Source organism: Lissotriton vulgaris, chromosome 10 (genome assembly GCF_964263255.1).
Source record: "Lissotriton vulgaris chromosome 10, aLisVul1.2, whole genome shotgun sequence".
Classification (NCBI taxonomy): domain Eukaryota; kingdom Metazoa; phylum Chordata; class Amphibia; order Caudata; family Salamandridae; genus Lissotriton; species Lissotriton vulgaris.
The window spans coordinates 57,795,147-57,816,126 of record NC_141698.1 but is presented as its reverse complement, the minus strand read 5'-3'; the positions used below and the strand labels follow the sequence as shown (position 1 = coordinate 57,816,126).

Sequence of the window (20,980 nt, the reverse complement as noted above, 5' to 3'; positions counted from 1 at the left end):
TCTAATTTCAGTTAAAAAAATTAAAATAACAACCACTGGCAAAACCAATATGTCTCACTTTGAATTACGTTTCCTGACCTTTTAACTTTTGCAATGATTTTTGCCGATCCTGTTCCACATCATAAAAAAGAAATACATGCTTGCTTGACAACGCAAAATTGCAACAGCTTAAAAAAATTTCATGATGTATAAGCATGCATGCATTATGGCACATGCACATATAAGCGTAATGATGCTTTAGTGGCCGCAGCGTACTGACATTAAGGCAGTCACTAAAATTCAATAGGTTTGCTGATAAACACTAAGTTGATTAATAGGATATAGACTTAGAAGATTCTCTACTCTGCCTCCAAATCTTGCTTGTTTCAACAGACATCAGATCCGTGATATGGTTTACCAGGTCTAAAGTCATAATATAAGGTAAAAAGTAAAACAGAAAAAAATATTTTGTGCATAAACTAAATCTGAATATTTAGCTATAATATCAAAAAGTGATGACCACATACTTGACAGACACAATCCATTGTATCCAGCCCAATGCACATTCTCCTAATTACTATCACAAACATTTGTTTAAAAGGGAAATGCAAAACAATAAGCTAAGCTTTAGAGGGGCATTTATGAGTTAAATATTCTAAAAAAGCTAGCAGCCTTTCTTAAGTCTAAACATGGTTTGATACCAAGGCTCATCCAAACATCAAACTCTGTGAATTTATCATTGATTTAACTCCAGTTCACTAACCAAATCTCCCCCATAGCCACACCACCTGATCTTAACCATCGTCATTCCTGATGACAATTCAACTCCAATAGTCCAAGGAACAAACCAGCTGCGAACTTTTTAAATGTTAACCTTCCAGTTCATTGCAACACAAATTACTGTTTCTATAGCTGAGCCCAGGAAAAATTCAAGCCGAAGAGATAGAGTTAGCGATCACGGTCTTTACAACATTCTTTCCGTCTGGTCAATCATGTTATTTCTTCATTTCCATCTCTGTTACTGAGAGAGTGGTAACATCTACTGATCTCACTTGTCTTCGGCCCAGAAGTTGCCGAGATATTGCTCAAGGATTTCATGGAGCCCCTACTTTTATGATACAAAAGCTACAATGCAGAGTCACAAACCCTCCAGCCTTGATCTTTTGGATAATGTGTTAGGTGTTGGCTTGCCAAACAGGAAGACATCACACTCTTGCTCATCACCCCTCTGCCCAGTCACCTCATCTGTGGGAGTTAAACCATCTTCCAGAAAACCTATATGCAGTACTACGCACCATTAACCCTTCCTTGTTCTTCCCACCGAGTATGTACAGGCTGCCGTCGGTGGGGTCGGGCAGGAACGCAGGCCTGAAAGAAAGGGATTGAGATTAATGTTGTTTGGGTCCCTAGTGGCCCAGACGTCATGCCAGTACGTAGCGGAATTATACATGTATGAACACCTGAAACAACCAGTGCAGCAAATCAGTGTATCTGTGTGGAATCTCATCAAGTGCCGGTGGGTCTGCAGGAAGTAATGATGATGTGCAGAGGGGTCTGTGAGCAACATGAATGAGTTGCGGTGTCTGAGAAAAGTCAATGAGATGTAAGGGTGTCTCAGCAATGCCAATGAGGTGCAGGGGTGCCTGTAAGAAACGACAAGAACATTTACTGGTGTGAGGGCATAGTCAACAAGGCGTGGGGGTGTCTGTTAAAAATGGCAACGATGAGTAGGGGTTCTGGAGAAATGTCAACGAGGGGCAAGGGATTCTAAAAGCAATACTGATGGCATGCAAGGCAATCTGTGAGCCATGTCATCAACGTCCAGGCTGCTTCTCTGAGCAAAGGCTACAAGGTGTGTGCTATGTCTGATAAACACCAACAAAGTGTAGGTGAGCCTGCGAGCTGTATCAGTGCAGTATATGAAGACCTCTTAGTAAGACTGATGAAGTGCAGGGGTGTCTGTGAACATTGAAGAGGTATGAAGTGTTGAGGAAGTGCCGGGTTTCTGTGGTTTAATTTCCTCCCTTACACACACAACTTAAACAACTGTAATCTGCACAACTTAAAGTATGTGATCGTGCTCCATTTTGTTCATTCAACAAGACAGGAAATCTTGTAATGGAGGAAAAATACTGTTCTTGTAAAAAAATATCCTTTTTTCATGCCTGATTACTGTAGAAAATACATAATTTACTCAATCCTGGGGGCACGGAAGATCACACATCTATTATTTGGTTGTCGGATCGTTTTTGGATTAACACAATTTCTTCAGCAATGATTCCCTCCCATGCCCTCCGCACACTCACCCATAATGGGTGTCGTCTGAAAAGAGTTTAGTTTAAGTAACTTACTCGGCCACGTAGACAGGAGCTTCGATGATGGGATCTAGGAAGGAAGAAGAAAGAAGCAATCACAGACCAGCACAGAGAATCAACAAGGAAGCTACCGGCTTCAGCGCTCGGATAACAAAGGATCCTGGGAGTGACAGCAGGGTTCATGGGGAAGAGGTTGGTGGACAAGAGGGCCTGCACAAACAAGCACGGGCAAAGCCAAGAGACCTGTTTGATGCAGAGGATTAATAAAGTGTTAATGCATGAACTGGAAAGTTGAAGTATGATGTGCAAATGTTATGAACACATCACTATACAACTGAAGCAGGAAAATTGGTGAATGGGTGGAAGTACATGGTGTGGACACTACTTTATGGAATTATTCAATTTGCAGTTCAGTGGTTTGTGCTATCGGTAGTATGCATAAGGTCTGGAAGAAGGCGAAGCTTAAGTCTTAACTGTAAGTTACGACCAACATATAATTACAGGCTCCGGTGTGCATTGAGCATGGCGGAAACAATGACTGAGTTAGCTGGAAGGTGGAACAAGCTCTACCTTGGTCACGGATGCCTGCGTAGACATTTAAATCCAGCATACAACCACAGCAGCCATTGCAAAAAAAGGCTGGCTGCATTGTTTCTGCAGGGGAGACCGCACAGGAGCACCATTACAAAAAAGCATTGACAAAGCCAAGAGGTGTGACTTTTTCACATTGCACACACACTTGCAGACACAACATGCAAGCATAAATGAACACAGGCAAGATATACATGAAAATATGTGGACCAGGAGATATATCTACTGACATCCATGTACAAACAGACTGACACATCTATGGCCGCCCTTGCGTACAGTCCGACAGGGACTAGAACACATAGACGAGCGAGCATGCCGTCCCCCTTAAACAGACTAAGAGACCAGAGTTACAGTGTGTCTGTTGCAAGGCTAGTGTCCTACTATTCTCTAAGGCAGCATTCCCAAAAACTGGAAGTTGAGTCGATCTTTGGTAAGTCGGGAAAGTCTGAGCAATAAATAAAGATGCTTTTAAATTGTGTTTATCTCATCACATTTGCGGCACTTCAAAGACAGAACTCAAATGTCATACTATGTCTACTGACAGATTGCTGCTTATTCTTTTAACATGGGATTGGTGTTTACATTTCTTTCCCTGACTGCACTGTGAGAGGAGTTTTTAAAGTGAATTATGTAATTTGTGCCGAAAGAAGCTTTGTCCTTACTTGCTGCCTGATTCCTGATTCCGTCCTTCACGCCTCGCGGCCCCCGCTTCGCGGGTGCCGCTCGTAGGCGAGTGTCATCTGTGTGGAACTATCCCTGTGCAGCCCCTGCCTGTGCTGTGTGCACCAACGCGACTTGTGGACTACCGGCTGAAAGGGTAGAGGCGGGACTGCGAGGACCAGCGTTCCGAGCGGCGGAGATCGGCCGCAGCTGGTCCTCTTCCCGCCCCCTCCTCCTCTCTTTAAAATCTTTGGGGAGTGAGTCGTGCCCTGGGAGCTTGTGCCGAAAGAAGCTTTGTCCTTACTTGCTGCCTGATTCCTGATTCCGTCCTTCACGCCTCGCGGCCCCCGCTTCGCGGGTGCCGCTCGTAGGCGAGTGTCATCTGTGTGGAACTTTCCCTGTGCAGCCCCTGCCTGTGCTGTGTGCACCAACGCGACTTGTGGACTACCGGCTGAAAGGGTAGAGGCGGGACTGCGAGGACCAGCGTTCCGAGCGGCGGAGATCGGCCGCAGCTGGTCCTCTTCCCGCCCACTCCTCCTGCCTGGTCCTTATTGTCGACGTGGGTAACGCGCACGCGGGACGCGCGCGGGGCGAGTACCGGGGCGAAGATCGGGCAAAGAGCGGGCCGTTTAAGGCCGTTCAAGGACGGCAAAGGACGGCCCAGGCCCAGAATCCCTGCTTCAACGCCCAGATTATATTTACCAGGTAGGAAGACACTCAACTCTTCGAGAAGCACAATATACTTAAATACCTGGTTAAGCCTGTTTGCTGTTCACTGTGAAAAGAAACATGCGGCATAAAACAAGGAGTTATACCAAAAAGGCCGCAGAGGTAGCTCAAGTGACTGGTCCCATTGATCTCTTCATCTCACGAGTTACTGAGACAATTGACAAAAGTATCGTACTCCTAGAGAAAAGAGTCTCTCTGGATCTTATGCATGCCAAACGCTCCTCATTGGGGGCCCTTGCAAATGTTAATTCACCCTCCCAGCAAGTTTTGACCAACTGTTCCTTGCCCTTGCCTCTTTCCTCTACAGCCACTGTTACAGTTCCAAGTGCTGTCGACTTGTCAGTCACCTGTTCAGAGTCCGACCCGTCCTTCGAGGATCTGGAGGCAACTCCAGATCTAGAAGCTTGCCAAATAACCGGAGAAACGGAGACGGGCCTGGATGGCTTATCTGCCAAGTCGACCCCTTATGTGTCAAGTGTCTCTAGGGGAAAGACTATCTGCACCCCTACAAAAGCAGAAGCCAAGCCCAAAGCCAAGGAGCTTAACCCTAAAGAGAAGTCGAAGAATAAAGCTAGCAATCATAACTTGGTGGCACCCATTCCCCACTCAATGCCTGGCATCCCATGTTGGGTTGATAACATGGTCACGGACCTTAAGCACGACCTTGAAACAACGATAGTGGCACAAATCAAACCCTTGATTTCCAAATTAGACAAATTAATATCCCTCATTAACACCAAATTGCCCAATAGGTCCAATGAGTCTGGGCATGCCCAGAAACAAGGGCACAGTGAACCACTATCCAACCCCCATCCACTAGCAAAGGCTACTAAATCCACTTCTGGCAAGGTAAAAACCCCTCAGCCCCCTAAAGAGCAAACTGGGTCACATCCTTCTCACTCAGGGAATAACCCTCCGCACTTATCACCAAAAGCAGGGAAAAATATCCCATCGGTCCAGCTGTTAGCGGCTGGCCCGAAATCCTTAACTCCCCAAGTCACGGACCCCAAAGGGAATCCCACGAACGCTGTAGGCCTTGATTCGACCAAAAATCCTGTAGTCTCCAAACCTAGACAGACCCGCTTTAAGTCTATCAGCTTGCCGCCAGAAGTTTCTCCCTTCGTGGTGGTACTGACTGCTGTTCCTCCACTGAAGGAAGGAGTCAGAGAAACCCATGTAGAGCTAAGGAATAAATGTGCTCAGTGGCTTCAAGTGCATAGACCGTTACCTAGTGGGATGTGTGGGGAAATCCTTACTGTCCGAAGAGGGGATTGGGTGGGAAGAAGCAAGAAAAATATATCTGGGGATGTAATTACGGTTAACTTCAGAGATGTGGGAGCTGCGAACTTCATTTGTAATGCATCCAACAGCGGTCCTGCCACCCAGATCAATCCACTTCCTTTATCTTATTTCCTCCCCATTCCAACCAGACCCAATTCCCATCGCCCAGGTAACCAAGGGCCTGTACGTTCCTCCCATTATGCCTCTAACCATTGGCAGCAACCGTTCAACTTTCCATCTTTAGTCCCGCCCCATGCTGGGCTACAGTGGCAGCAACCTCTTCCCCCTCTACCCCCTCCTTTCTTCCAACCCACCCAGCAGTGGCAACGACCACCTCAGCCTCCACTCAGTAACCAGCAATGGCAGCAGCAATGGCAGCAGCCATGGCAGGATCCATCTTTACCTTTATCTTTCAACCCCTCCTTCGCACAGTTTGCCCACCCAAACAGGTACTGTGTTTTGGATGAGGTCGATTGACTTCTTCAAAATGGAGGTTTAGATACTGACCTCCATAGTGATAATAACAGCACACACGACCCAGAGCTTGGTGCATCTCTCCCTATTATTTCAGAGGTGGTATTACCCTCTCCGACTAGGGACAGTGCTGAAGCTTGTAATCACCAATGCCCTGTGTCTCCAGATGGAATCCTAGCAATTGGCAACTTTAAAATCCTCAGCTGGAACCTTGCTGGGATATCAAGGAAATTAGGACTTCCCGAGTGGAATGCCCTGGTCGATGACCATACAATTTGTATATTTCAAGAAACCTGGGCTACCGAACCACTACACCGGGTGGGGTATATTACCTTTTTTTCACCAGCTGCTAAACCTAAAACAGGGAAGGGCCGTCCATCAGGAGGGCTTATTATATGGATAAGTGCACTCCTTAATTGCAGGATAATCACTAAGAGGTCAAGAACTCCTGACATTCTTAGTGTCTCTCTGTTAGGCCTACAGGGCAGTATGAATATTGACCTCTTTAATGTATATATTAGAGGAACAAAAAATGGGGGTATCTCACCCACAACGGAAGAGCTTGAGGCTCAGCTAGGAGAGCGGCACGGGCACGGACCTGGGCATATTCTAGTAGCAGGGGATTTTAATTGTACTTATGAACCCCTCCCCCTAGAAGGAGATTTGGACCTAGCAGAAGAGGACAATAGATGGGGAATCCCCTCTCTTTCCATTCCACCCATCAAACGCTGGACCCGTAGTGCAATCCACCTAAATGCACTTACCCTGGAGTTCGGCTTAAGAGCTGTAAATGGCCGCACACGGTCGGATTCCCATGGTGCTCCCACATTCAACAGAGTTGGTCAAAGCACACGAATTGACTATATTCTGCTGGATAGGGGACTCTGGAGCCATGTCCTTGACATGGTTATCTTAAACACTACAGAGAGCGACCATAATCCACTCTCCTTGTCTTTAAAAGACCCCTGGCCCGCTGACAAACCCCCAGTCTCTCCAAGTCGCCAACAGGGGATCACTGTCGCCACTTGCGGCAGACGCCTAAAGTGGAGCAAGATAATGCTAAATACTGATAAACTAACGGCCATGGATGAAGTGACTAAGAATATGCAAGCTGAAATCGGCTCAATTGATTTATCTATTGCAGCAGATAAGGCTACTGTTATATTCGAAGCTGCCGCTAAAACCATAGGTGACCTTTTCTGGGTTCAATTGCCTGTAGGTAAACAAAAATCCCTACTAAAAACAAAAGGCAAACATGATTGGTACTCGGCAACGTGTAGGAAGGCCAAAACTCGCCTGATAGAGGCCGTCAAAGGAAAGTCCCCCTTGGTAATCCAATCTGCTAGAAAAGACTACAAAAGGGTCCTACAGGTATCTAAGAGGGAGTGGGAGGACACTTTTTGGCTAACCCTTAAGGAAGCCAGTATGAAGAAAGACGCTAAATCCTTTTGGGATGCAATAAGGGTACGGAATAAACCAGACAGCGACCTTGTAACCTGCAACATTCCGGGGCAGGTATGGGAGGACCATTTTGCTAAACTTTATTCTTGCCATAATGATTTGAATGCGAGAGGTCCTGTCCAATCCTCTCTGCTCGCTAATTATATTTTTTTATCCAGTGACCCCGAGTTTACTCATAAGGAGGTAGAATATGCTATTAACTCTATCACACCACTAAAAGCTCCAGGACCAGACGGCATCCCTGGGGACCTGCTGAAATCTGATGGGGCTACATGGGGAAAGATAATCCACTCCCTTCTTCTTGCCATCTGCAAGGGAGCCCCCATCCCCGCCTCATGGAAGGGGGCAGAGGTGGTTCCCATCTATAAGAAAGGCCCAAGGGATGATCCGTCCAACTATAGGCCAATTAGCCTGCTAGACATAACCCAAAAAGTTATCGGTAAAGTTATTCTACTCAGGATTCTTAACTGGGTGGACGATAATAAAATACTTACCGATTTCCAGGCCGGCTTCAGAGAAGGCACTGGAACAATAGAGCAGGCTTTTAGGCTTATGATGATTTACTGGAAGGTGGTAGTGATAGGCAAGGGCAGTCTTTATCTCGCGTTCATCGATTTAAAGACTGCCTTTGACCTTGTCCCTCGGGACCTTTTGTGGAAGGTCTTGGCCAATATGGGGCTCCCATTGTATTTGCTCTCCTTATTGGTCAGGCTGCACCAGGATAGTTTTGCCCAAATCAGGTGGGGTCCTGGTGGGGAGAAAACGGCTTGCATTCCCGTAGAGAGAGGGGTCCGCCAGGGGTGTGTGCTGGCTCCCACCCTTTTTTCTTTGTATATTAATGGGGTGGTTGAGCACTTACTTAAAACACCATCTGATGAACCATCGCTGGCGGGGGTACGGGTACCGACCCTCCTCTTCGCGGATGACACGCTTTTAATTTCCAAAACGCCTATGGGTCTGCAGCAACTCTTGGATAATTTCCAGTCCTTTTGTACTGATCGGGGTTTGATTATAAATACCAACAAAACTAAATATCTTGTTCTCAACCCCCCCAAACAGCATGTGCGTCCACCTATTCTAAACACCGAGCCCCTGGAAAGGGTGAAAGTATTTGATTACTTAGGGATACGCATCTCTGACAAAATGGACTGGTCTCCTCATCTGGATAAGATGCTGTTGAATCACAAAAGGATCACAGGTGCCCTATTGAGGGAGCAACGTTCCAGTTCGTTCAAACCAATAGGAACAGTCCTTGAGATCTATGCCGCCAAGGGGGTCAGCTCTGCACTCTATGGAGCTGAACTCTGGGGCTTTGCATCTACAAAAGCTCTCCAAAAATCCGAGAACAACTTCTGCAGACAATTAATGTCACTTCCCCAAAGCACCCCACTTTTACCTTTATTTTTGGACTTTGGCTGCACGCAGATTAGTGAAATTGCGAACTTTCGCCCTTTGCTGCTATGGGCTCGTATTTGGCGAGTAGATGAACTGAGCGCTTATGCCAGAGGTTTGAAAGAAATAATGGAGTCACCACATTGGGCAAGAATCAAGTGGCTAACTGATATGAAATCCACACTGTCGAATTTGGGCCTGCTGGACTATTGGCTCAGCAAATCCTCTCCCCCAAAACAAGTACTCAAAAAATTATTTCGAGACTGGATTTGCTCCCAAAGGCACTCCGGAGTTTCTATTGGAAGGCTTTCCGAGGACTTCTTGAAGTTCAAGGACACTCCTAGGCGCGAACCCTATCTTGATATAATTGGGAAACCTTTTGCTCGATCCTTATATTTTAAATTTAGAACGGGTACTTTGCCTTTGAATACTTTTACCAAGAAATGGAACTCCTGTTTACATAAAACTGAATTATGCCCTTCGTGTTTAGGTTACCCAGAGACATTGGCCCATTTCTTGTTTGTTTGTGATGAATATGCCAAGCCAAGAAGGGCCTGGCTGAAGAACTTGTGCCGACAACTGGGTACCAGGAGCCATGATGTGGCAATCAGGATACTTGTTTCAGACTGCTATGTACCCTATGCCTGTGCCTTAGCAAAATTCCTTTTCTGGGCCTGGGCTATTCGAGCCAGAAAGCTTAATAACACTGTTTAATCTTTTTTAAAAAAATTCTTTTAAACAAATGTTATGCTTGTTGTTACCAACTGGATATATGTGATATCTACTTTTAGACTATCAATTTTTGTAAACTTGCTTTTATGATAATGAAATTTTATCGAAATAAAGCTTTTTGACTTTGACTTTGACTTTGTAATAATCTTGCTGGAGTTTAGAAAGTGTGAAAGGAACGGCTATAAGATGTCTTTTTTTGCAACAGACAACAAAATGTAAATAGCTGTAAATGAACTGCATGCTTTCATCAGTTAGGAAAGCACAAATAAAGCAGTTTTTTGTAATTCTCAAGTGTACTGGAAACAGATTTTAATAGGATCAAGACAAGTTACTTGGTAATGCACAAATGATATATATTCACAGAAACCCGATTTCACCACATTAAAATGTGTGTACTATCTGGCTTTATCAGTAAAATTGTAAGTCTGTGCAAATTTAGTGTCCGCTTCAATGGAAAAGGTATTGTCTGTAAATGACAGTGCGCTGCCGCGAAATGGTTTAGTTACATTCAAAAATGGCCCGCCTCATGTCCATTAAAGGAAGGTGGGTCACAATGGTTTGTTGTTCTAAATATTGGGTCGTGGTCTGTCCATCTAAAAGTAATAGAAGTGGCCGAGTGGAAATGAGGTAAGGGGAGAGAGGGAAGGATGAAGAGCCTTTCGACTGAAGGATCTTCCCCAGAGTAGAGTGGTAGGTGGTAGCTTACCTCAGGTATTAGACTAGTGCCTGAGAGAAAAGTAGGCTGTAGGAGATAGAAAGAAGGGGCAGAAGAGGGCAAGAAGTAGAAGAATTTAAGGGCAAATGGACAAGACTGTGATGAGTGGGGTTCGATGTAGAGTTAGTAATGACAGCCTGCCATAAGGATGCAAGGAAAAGCCAATTTACAAGCAACTAGTCATGTTTGAAAACTACAACACTGATGTTCACAGAAAACAACAACCATAGAGGCATGCTTAGAGTCCCATCAATCACAGCCACCATCAAATACCACACGAGAAGGTCCACACATAGAGGGGCACGGTGATGACTGTCCAAAGAAGGAAGGATGGGTAGATGCAGGAAGGATTGGTGCCAATACCTAATCACTCTTTGGCCTCTCCTTAGACAGACCACAGTACTGACTGACAGAGAACTTCAGTCTACAAGCCTACTCAATCACTGCCCTCTTCGGAGTAATCAAGTGTCATGAATAACTCAGTTATTTTGCATCATGTGTTATATGCACCTTTCTGATATAATCATGAAGCTGCTGCTTTGCAATTCAGTGCTTTAATACTAACTATATAACACATATATAACACTGCTCCAGCTACATCTAACATTGTGGCCAGATGCTCAAAGGGAGCTGTCAGTCTGCACCGACATGGTTACTTGCTCGCATAGACGTAGCTTTAAAACTCCTGGGAGTTCAAGAAGCTTCTCAGAAGTACACCTGGACACTTGCAAGGGTCCCAAGTTTCCGGGCATACTTCTGAAAAAGGTTTGCGCATTTGATTTGTCCCTGGGATATACAAATGTGTATTGTCACATGGGATTAGGTGCAGCACCAATACAAACAAACATGCCCCATCAGTCTTGTTCTTTCTGGGCAGCAGTTACTGAGTGGTTCATTTCGTACCCTGGCGTTTGCAGGGTGCCAGCCTGGCTAGGGTCTAAACCATTCCGCTTTGAGAGCCTTGGGGCCATGAGATGGATGAGATTTCAAGTCTGCCTTCCATCGAACCTATAGGAGGAGGTGAAATGTGGGTTTGTAAAGGTTCTGTATTGTCTTTACAGGGGGCCAACTTTAACTGCTCTTCCACTTCCTGCTTCACTCATGTTGTCATAGGTGCAGCAGGAGGAACTATCACTGCCTATAAAACCTCCATCACTCCTGCTCATGACACCAACTTGGAGTCCTCATTTGCTGTTTTATCATTAGTTTGGCAGTAGTCTTGCTTTCCACAAGTGATCATGTGAGTAACTGGGCCGCCCATTACCCCCCCCCCCCCCCAGGTCCTTTCGGTGCAAACATATGCAGTCGCCGCTGCCCCTCTGGACAGATCACTACAGCGTAGATTCCTACATCTTATAAACACTTTGCTCTCACAGGACTACCCTCCCTGGCAAATATTAGTCGCCTAAACATCTATGGATCTACACCCTGCACCAAACAGGTTACAGTAGTCAGAGCACTTCACGCATTCCACATAGTGGACTCACAAGGTCATGGCTTCTGGACGAAGAGTGCTCCAGGATGTACACCCACATCTATCTTGCACACACTGGTTGCTTAGCAGGGTCTTCAGCTGTGCTTAATATGTAAAATATTAAGTGCCAGAGCTCTTGTAAGGATTATACTGCATCGTGCACCACATATTGCCCCTTTGATGCTGCCAATTAAGGAACAACACAACTACTAACCATCATGCTCCTACAAGTATGACAATTCAGACAATTTCAGGCCCCTAAAGCTATTAGAATGGCTTTAGAGGTACATATTTGTCCTTTTAATGTATATTGCATTAATAAACAGCTGTTGTTGTGCTTGTCTCTAAATTAGACAAACATCGCCACCATGTGGCAAACTGTCACAAGCTTAGGTGTTGAAAATGAAGTGCCGGTGGTGAGTACCGGAAACCACTGGCTCAAATTAAGCTCTGTTCTCCAGGGATTATTTCCTGTTGCTTTTGGGTGGACCCACACATGAGAATAGTCTGATGTTACAGTGCTGCAGGGTTAGGTTCGCTCTTGTTTCTAGTTGTATTCCATATACTAAACTCCCTGGCAGACTCCACATGTTCACAAACAATAGATTCTGTTAGTGTCATCTTTAAAATACGACCACTCCTAACATATTAGGTATGATCGGCAAGGTTTGTTCTTGAACCCATCCGTAAAACCTCATGCTTCTGCACATTGGTGTTCACCGAACCAATCCTCAAGTAAAGGCCAAATTACACCTAAAACCCTGTCAATCATGCATGCTCAAAAGGCGTTTCAAGCTCAAGTAACCGCTTCATGTTCACAATGGCACAAGCCACACATAGCAGCAACGTCACAACCATGACACTTTTAATTTGGTCGAAGGACAATCATTGCAGCACCAAAGAAAAATGTTGGGGAAATGTTCATCTTGCGCAACTTTTAATTTAACAGCGAAAACCATGCTATTTGCAAGTCAACAATGCACACCAATCAAATCCCCCCCAAAACTCTGTCTTGCTGCCCTTTGCATATGCAATTGTGTAAAGACAATTTTTTACATGATGATGCCAGTGAGAGCCCCAGTACAAGCTTAAAATGAGTTTAACGAAATTGATTAAAACAGACACTTGAAGAAAGGAGGGTTCTGTAGAAAAAGTATTTTATTAAGGTATTTATTACTGATTTTTAAATAGTGCGATCCAGACCCAGAACAGGTAGCAGAGATGTGGCTATGGCCATTCCGCCTGATTTTGACATCTTCAGGAAGGACAGAGCAAAGGGCAGGGGTGGCGGGGTCGCATTGGTGGTAAAGAAGGGCACACCTTGTACCATCTTGCCTACTGAGGACATCCGCGGATCGGAATCGCTGGCTTTCTCTATCGCGCTAGCGCCGCACCAATCAGTGAAGGGACTGTTAGTTTACCGCCCCCCTGGTCCGCTTGGGACGTTCTTTGCTGACCTTGATTTGGTGTTGGTGGGTCTAGCCCTGAGAGCAGAACACTGCTTAGTGGCTGGGGACTTTAACATCCGGATGGATGATCCATCTGACCCCGCCGCTATTAAGCTCTTGGAGGCTATGACGTCGCTGGGTCTGACCCCGCATCTACAGGGTCCCACCCACGATAAGGGGCATACCCTAGACCAGGTCTTCTCGACTTCTCCTTTGGTAGTGAAAGAGATTCTCCCGGTCCTGTGGTCGGATCATTGGCTTGCCAAATTTGTAATCAGCGGCAAGGTCAGGGCGCCTAACCCTGTCTCACAGCAGAGGGGACGAGCCTGTAGAGCATTTAGCAGGGTGACCCCTGAGATGCTGGCTCAGGCTGCTGCGACTCACCCTTGCCCTCTGTCTGGCGAGTTAGAAAGAGACTTGGAGGCCCTGCAAAAATGGCTGACGGAGAGGCTGAATGACCTGGCCCCTGTTCTGCCCCCCCGCCCGACACCTAAGCGGGTCTCGGCCCCTTGGTTTACCACGGCTCTGTGGGCTACGCGGCAGCAGTGCAAGGTAGCCGAAAGGGCCTGGCGGGCACATTATGACAGCAAGGACAGGTCTGCCTACAAGGCTGTGGTTAAAGCTTACCACCGCGACATCCGCCTCGAAAAGAAAGCCTATTTCGCGGGGAGAATCGAAGCAGCTTCGAACTCCAGTAAGGAGATTTTTACTATCGTTCGAGAATTCATCTCACCTCGGACTACCGCCTCGGAAGAGGGCCCCGTAGAATCCTGGGCGGCGGATCTTGCGTGTTTTTTTACAGGCAAGATCAAACTCATCCAGGACTCCTTTCTATCGAGTGGACCGGTCACGTTGCCGGTGCCCGAGGCGGGTACGCCTTCCCCAGTCATGCAGGGCGCCATATTGGCTGAGTTTCCATCTCTGTCAGCCTCCGCCTCCCTAGCGCTCATGAGCAACTTAAAATCTGGGTCTCCGCTTGACCCCTGCCCAGCTAAGCTCCTGGGTAAATTGGTGGAGGTGGTTAATCCGCTGGCTCACCCTCTTCTCAACCTTTCGTTGAGTTCGGGAGAGGTGCCGCCAGCATGGAAGCAGGCAATGGTCATCCCGTTGCTTAAAAAGCCGGGACTTGACCCGAAAGCCCCAGCCAATTACAGGCCAATTTCGCTGCTGCCGGCTTTTGTAAAAATCTTGGAAAAGCACGTTCAGTCGGTGCTCTCCAATTTTCTGGAGTCCCATGAGATCTTACACGACTCCCAGTCAGGCTTCCGTTCAAACCGCAGCACCGAGACCGCGCTCCTGGAGGTTTCGGAAACCATTAAAGGGGTGCTGGATTCCGGGGGCAAAGTCATGCTGGTGTTGTTGGACTTGTCGGCGGCTTTTGACACCGTCCCCCATGAGGGCCTGCTCGCAAGACTCTTTGAGATTGGCCTGCGGGGGACGGTGCTCAAATGGTTTTCTTCCTTCTTGGCCGGCCGCCGGCAAACGATCTGGACATCATCTGACACCGCTGTAATGCCGCCTTTGGGAGTCGGGGTCCCTCAGGGCTCTATATTGAGCCCGACCCTCTTTAATATCTATATGACCCCTTTGGCGGCGGTGGCGGAGTCATTTGGTGCCCGGATTGTGTCGTATGCCGACGACACCCAGCTCCTCTTCTCATGTGAGAGGGGTGCTGACTTTGACGGGGAGAGTATCCAGAATTGCCTTGGGGCTGTGTTCGCATGGTTCCAACTGCACAGCCTCAAGTGCAATTCCGATAAATCGGAGGTACTCTTCTTCGGGTGCGATACGGAGCCCAGTTGGCAGGCCTGGTGGCCCATCGACATGTTCCCTCCGTCCGGCTCTTCTCCCATGGCTAAAAACTTGGAGGTTAAGATGGACAAGGGGCTGACGATGAAAGCCCAGATCCTGGGGGTAACCGGCACCTGCTTCGGCCTGCTAAAAATGTTGCGGAAGTTTCTGCCTCTCTTGTCCGAGGAGCACAAGAGGCTGACGGTGCAGGCCCTGATAGGCTCCAGGTTGGATTATGCCAACAGTCTGTACTTGGGCCTGCCAGAGTATTTGCTGCAGAGGCTTCAAGTTGCACAGAACGCGGCGGCCAGGGCCATCTTTGGCCTAAGTAGACGCACCAGCGCCTCTGGGTTGCTGGTGACGCTACACTGGCTACCCATCCGCAAACGGATTGCCTTTAAGGCTCTGACCTTGGCCTATAAAGCTCTCCATGCTGTGGGAGCGAAACATCTTCAAAAGAGACTTACTTTTTACCACCCTACTCGCTCGTTGAGGTCGGAATCTCTACTTCTTGCAGCTGTTCCGCGTGTGAAGAGGGCTCGCCTAGGGGGCCGCTCCTTCAGTCTGCTGGCTCCACAGATGTGGAATTCATTACCGCTCCCTTTGCGGGGGGCGACTACTCTTCTTGATTTTAGAAGAGGCCTTAAAACCTGGCTGTTTTCTCAGTAGGTCCGCCAGTAGTTCCGTTTTTTCTGTTGACTTCTTAACTGTTTTTATCTGTGTTGTGTTATTCTGAATGTGTTATTCTTGAAACCTGTTCACCTTACCTAAAGCGCCGGGATACTCTTTTTGAGTAACCGTTGCGCTATATAAAAAAAATAAATAACATAACATAACATAACATAACATTACATAAAGAGAAGAAACTGTTACAAGAGCAAAATAAAAAGTATGGACGTTACATAAACTGCATCAGGCAGGTACATGAATGTATGAATGAGGGGTATTTATATGGCTTGAACGACTACTTAGAAGAGCGTGTACCGGCACTGCCAACGAGGAGATATAGAGAGGAGTGAGTGAGATAAAAGATTATAGGATAAACAGGTAGGTTTTTAGAGATTTGCAGAAGGCAGATTCAGTTTCTGTGCTTCTGAGTTGAAAGGGGAGTAGGTTCCAGAATTTGGCAATGTGTACTAAAAAAGAGGTCCCAGCAGGTCTAGTTTTTAGGTCTCGGAACTACGAACAGATCGCGAAGCGATCTGTCGTTCCGAGACTCTATTGCAATCATTCCTGCTTTCAAGGAGTCAAGGGAGACAGGAGACAAGTGATGTGCACGAGCGCGTAAACGGATCAGGTCGCGCGCACCTCCTGTCTCCCATGGCTCCTTGAAAGCAGGCACACATACACACACACACGCACCTACAGCCCCCCCTCCGCCACACACACGCCTGGAGAACCCCCCCCCGCCCCCGTCGCCCGCCGCGCACACGCACTCACACCACATTGAGACCCCCCCCCCCTGCCGCCACGCAAACACACCTTTAATAAATTCTAAAGCCCCGATGAGCTTTGTGGTTCTGCCATGCCGCCAGGAAGCCGGGGGCTACTGCCGCCGGTAGGCCCTCGGCTCCCCCTCACAGCCCGCTCCGCCGCCGCTGGTCCTGCCCCTTGCTGCGCTCAGAAACTCCCTAAAGAAACATCACGTGGTTACCGTGCGCCAATCATGGGTCGCTAGGGGGCCGTTCCTAAGGCTTTGTTTCATCTGAACAGGCTGCGTAGTCCCTGCACTTCTCAAGAGGGACGTAATACTTTTACTTTTAAAATAAATAAATAAGGGACACTTATCTGTTGTTCTCTTAATCTCGAATGTTCCTGTAGATTTTCTATTTGTTATGTGGCTTCTACTGGCTAATAGTGCTGAAGTCCACTTTCTATGTTCATGAAGCAGCGAGTAGTGGCTGCACCAGACGCTTTATCTCCTCCTCTCAGCTGGCAGATTCGGGTCTCGTGCTGAAGAATGACGTGGTCAACCGAATCAAAACAGTGCTGGTGACGTAATGGGATTGGCTGTGCTTGTGCTTTGCTTTGTCGTCTGCCGTATTCCGAGGCAGAAGGCGGCAGTAGAGTGTGGCGCCGCGCACACAGCTACTCGGACGCCACCGCAGTGAGTATCCTTCTCATCTGTTAACCCGTGCGACCCCCATTAGGGGCATCGTGGTGCAGTACAGTAGTGGGACATTATGCTGCCTAGATAGGCACCAGTGCAATGTATTCATAGTTGTTGATAGGGAGTGACGAGAGATGGCACTGTAGTGTTAGGGTGTATCGTGCTAAGAGTCTAATGCCAGTACATTATATGGGCACCATTCTATGGCGAAGGCTAGTAGTGGAGTCTTTAGGCACGTAAGGCCTGTGTGAACCATGCGAGTGCTGTTTTTTTCCCTGGTATTTTATGTGGAATAGAAACAGTAGGAGTTATCTAAAGTGCGTGTGCGTCTATGAAGTAAACTAGAATACAATCTCAAAACGATAAACCAGATTTTTGAAAAAACTTTTTTAAAGGAGTTGCCAAGTGGGCCCATTTTTTTGTGTGATACAACCTTCCACTAGTTCTGGCTTTTCAGGCACAACAGTGCTGTATTCTATGACGTGTAATGTGTTTTTAACATTGTAAGTAGTTTCTAAAAATCCCAACATGCAAAGTGTTGCTGGCTTGAAAGAGTCACACATGACAGAAGCGCATCTTGGGAGCAACGTAGGCTCTGCAGCCAAGGCACCCCTCAGTCCTTCAGGGAGCCCCAATTCAGCCTCATGACCAATAAATATATGTGAGGTACTGAGTACTCAGGGGATGGAAAGAGGGGGGCATCATTTTTTGTACGCCACTGATAAATCACTTGGATGCTGTTATAACATTTTACAAACTGGTCTAGTCTTTCTAAAACGGTCACCGCTTGATCGATATCTGAAACCAAATTTAACCCGTTTACAATTATTTTGAGGAAGTGCAAGTGCACTACTTCATGCAGGTAAAGCATGAATGACAACAACATTGAAAATTGTCTATCCAGTCATTCGATCTCTGTTCCTGAATGTGACTGCACACATAGCAAACCAGCCTTTTCTGAAGTTACAGTGAAGGTTTGGGCCACACTTCTGTCACATTCAGCAAGCTCCCACTATCTAGCCTTGTAAAAAATATGTGTTATTTTCAAAATGACCAAAATTACCCATAAAGGGCCCATTAGGGACCCATATCAGCAGATCATGAACTGGATGACAAATGCAAGTGTAGTCCATGGTGAAAGCTTGGGACAAGGTGTCAACACATTGCCAGAGTAATTAGCAGTGACTAAAATTATTCCAAGCATTCCATCCATGAATTTCCTTTATACATTTTAACGGAAAATCACCCATAGGGGGAACAATTAGTTTTTTTTAGTGCAAACTATTCCTAGGAGGTAGATGACAGATTTCCACACCATTTTGGCATTGGCACATCACATTAACTTAAAGGAAGCCAGTGCAGTCTACGGATGTATCATGTTGTGTAGTGAGTGCTTATTTAATTTGGTAATACATAAGCATCCCAAAGACTTAAAGTACTATACAGTACACTTCATTAAGGAAGCCTATGAGTTAACCTTTTGCAAAAGAACAGTATTCCTTTTTAGGTCTCGGACTGCGAAGCGATCGTCGCTCCGAGACTCTATTGCAATCATTTCTGCTTTCAAGGAGCCAAGGGAGACAGGAGACAAGTGATGTGCACGTGCGCGTAAACGGATCAGGTCGCGCGCACTTCCTGTCTCCCATGGCTCCTTGAAAGCAGGCACACATACAGCCTCCCCCCGCCGCACACACACACACACACCTAGAGAACACCCTGCCCCCATCGCCCGCCCGCCCCCCTGCCGCGCACATTCACTCACACCCACATAGAGAACCCCCCCCCGCCCCGCCGCCGCGCATACACACACCTTTAATAAATTCCAAAGCCCCGATGAGCTCGGTAGTTCTGCCATGCCGCCAGGAAGCCAGGGACTACTGCCACCGGTAGGCCCTCCGCTCCCCCTCACAGCCCGCTCCGCCGCCGCTGGTCCTGCCCATTGCTGCTCTCAGAAACACCCTAAAGAAACATCACGTGGTTACCGTGCGCCAATCATTGGTCGCTAGGGGGCCATTCCTAAGGCTTTGTTTTGTCTGAACAGGCCGCATAGTCCCTGCACTTCTCAAGAGGGACGTAATACTTTTACGTGAAGAGTGCCGACACTTCTCAGAAACAAGGACCAACGGGGTACCTGCATCTGTCTCCTGTGTGCACTGCATTTTTGGAGCTCTGTAATGAAAGCTCGCGCCTGGGCACGCTGCCCCGTTGCTCTCTGCATGCACTGACACACAGAGAGGTGTTTATTCACGTCTTTGTGTCTTTCATTTGGAAAAGAAACTAATGAAGGCTGCAAGTGTGCCCTCTCGCGCATTCTCCGTCTGTGGGTGGACAAATATGCAATGACCGCTTGTAATGGACAAAGGAGGCCAAACTGCGACGTCAGTAAAGTTTGGCTGAAATGCCAAGTTACCGAGACCCTCCGAAAGCACACATACTTTTTTCTACACATACGTTCTTTGTATTATATGGGTGTCACGGTGCACTGTGAGGGCTGCTATAAGAACACATCATATAAAACATTGGAACTTTTAGATGAAAACTCCCCAGAAAACAATGTCAAGAAGAAGCTACTAGACTGGAAAGCAGCGTGTGGAGATGATGGAGAGGGGCCGAGCGTTCCGAGGAAAGGTAGGTAGCGCATATGTTGGAAGCAGAACATGCATTCCTCTTGGTCTCTGGGTGTGAACTACTAATATGTACTGTACGAGCTACTGGGAATGTGCAAAGTGCACATGCTTGTTTGATTGACAACCACAGCTTAATTCATCATGCAGTGTATTGTGCAATTTACAGCCCAACAGCATGGCGTTGTTTTTTTACATTAGATTTACTTGTGTTCAGTTTTAATAACTGCTACAGCATCGTTTAAAACGTAGGCAACGTGAAGTGTGATATTTCTTGTCACTGGTGATCTTCATATGCACATGTGGGATAGGCAACCGGGCTATATAAGGTGGGCAAATATTTTTGGGCATTGTGGTAAAATCAGCCCTTCGGCAGGTATTGGTTTTGTTTAGCTCGTTCTTTACATACCAATTTGTGTAGCGTAAGTACACACTTTACCTATATGGCAATCATACATGGCAACCCTGTAATCTAGCATACAATCTCAGTTGTGCAAAATTATGAAATATAATTTTCTCTTTGGGTAAAAACCACAGCCACATACACACAGCCACACACACACACACAACCACACACACACAACCACACACACACACACACAACCACACACACACACACACACACACACACACACAACCACACACAACCACACACAACCACACACACAGACAACCACACACACACACACACCACCATACACACTACCACACACACACACAACCATACACACAACCACACTATCAGTGCACACTTTCAGCAGGCACAGGCACCATCAGTCGTCAGTGCACGCTTTCACTGGGCACAAACACCACCAGCCGTCAGTGCACGCTTTTACCGGGCCCAAACACCACCAGCTGTCAGTGCACGCTTTCATCAGACACACACCACCAGCCGTCAGTGCACACTTTAACCAGGTACACACACCACCAACCGTCAGTACACTCTTCCACCAGGCACACACACCAGCAGCCGGCAGTGCACACTTCCACCAGGCACACACACCACCAGCCATCAGTGCACAATTTCTACAGGCACACACACCACCAGCCATCAGTGCACACATCAATTGATAACGCATCCACAAATAAGCAATCGCAGTATGGCGCACTTTACTTTCAAACATATTCATCTAAAGCGCAGCATGCCACCACTGCTACAAAAATAAATACACATTTTTTTGGCCTACAATTTATAGACTTTTGG

At 47.0% G+C, this 20,980-nt stretch overlaps 1 protein-coding gene across 1 annotated transcript in view; it reads right to left on the bottom strand.

Annotated features, from left to right (window-relative positions):
• ERN2 (endoplasmic reticulum to nucleus signaling 2) overlaps positions 1 to 20,980 on the bottom strand; it is a 189,704-nt gene that overhangs the window by 94,171 nt on the left and 74,553 nt on the right. Inside the window, exons 3-4 of the mRNA XM_086940449.1 lie at positions 2,331 to 2,364; positions 1,275 to 1,347 (exon numbers count right to left, since the gene is read on the bottom strand). Of these exons, the coding sequence (XP_086796575.1) occupies positions 1,275 to 1,347; positions 2,331 to 2,364 (107 nt within the window). The remainder of the gene's footprint in view (positions 1 to 1,274; positions 1,348 to 2,330; positions 2,365 to 20,980) is intronic.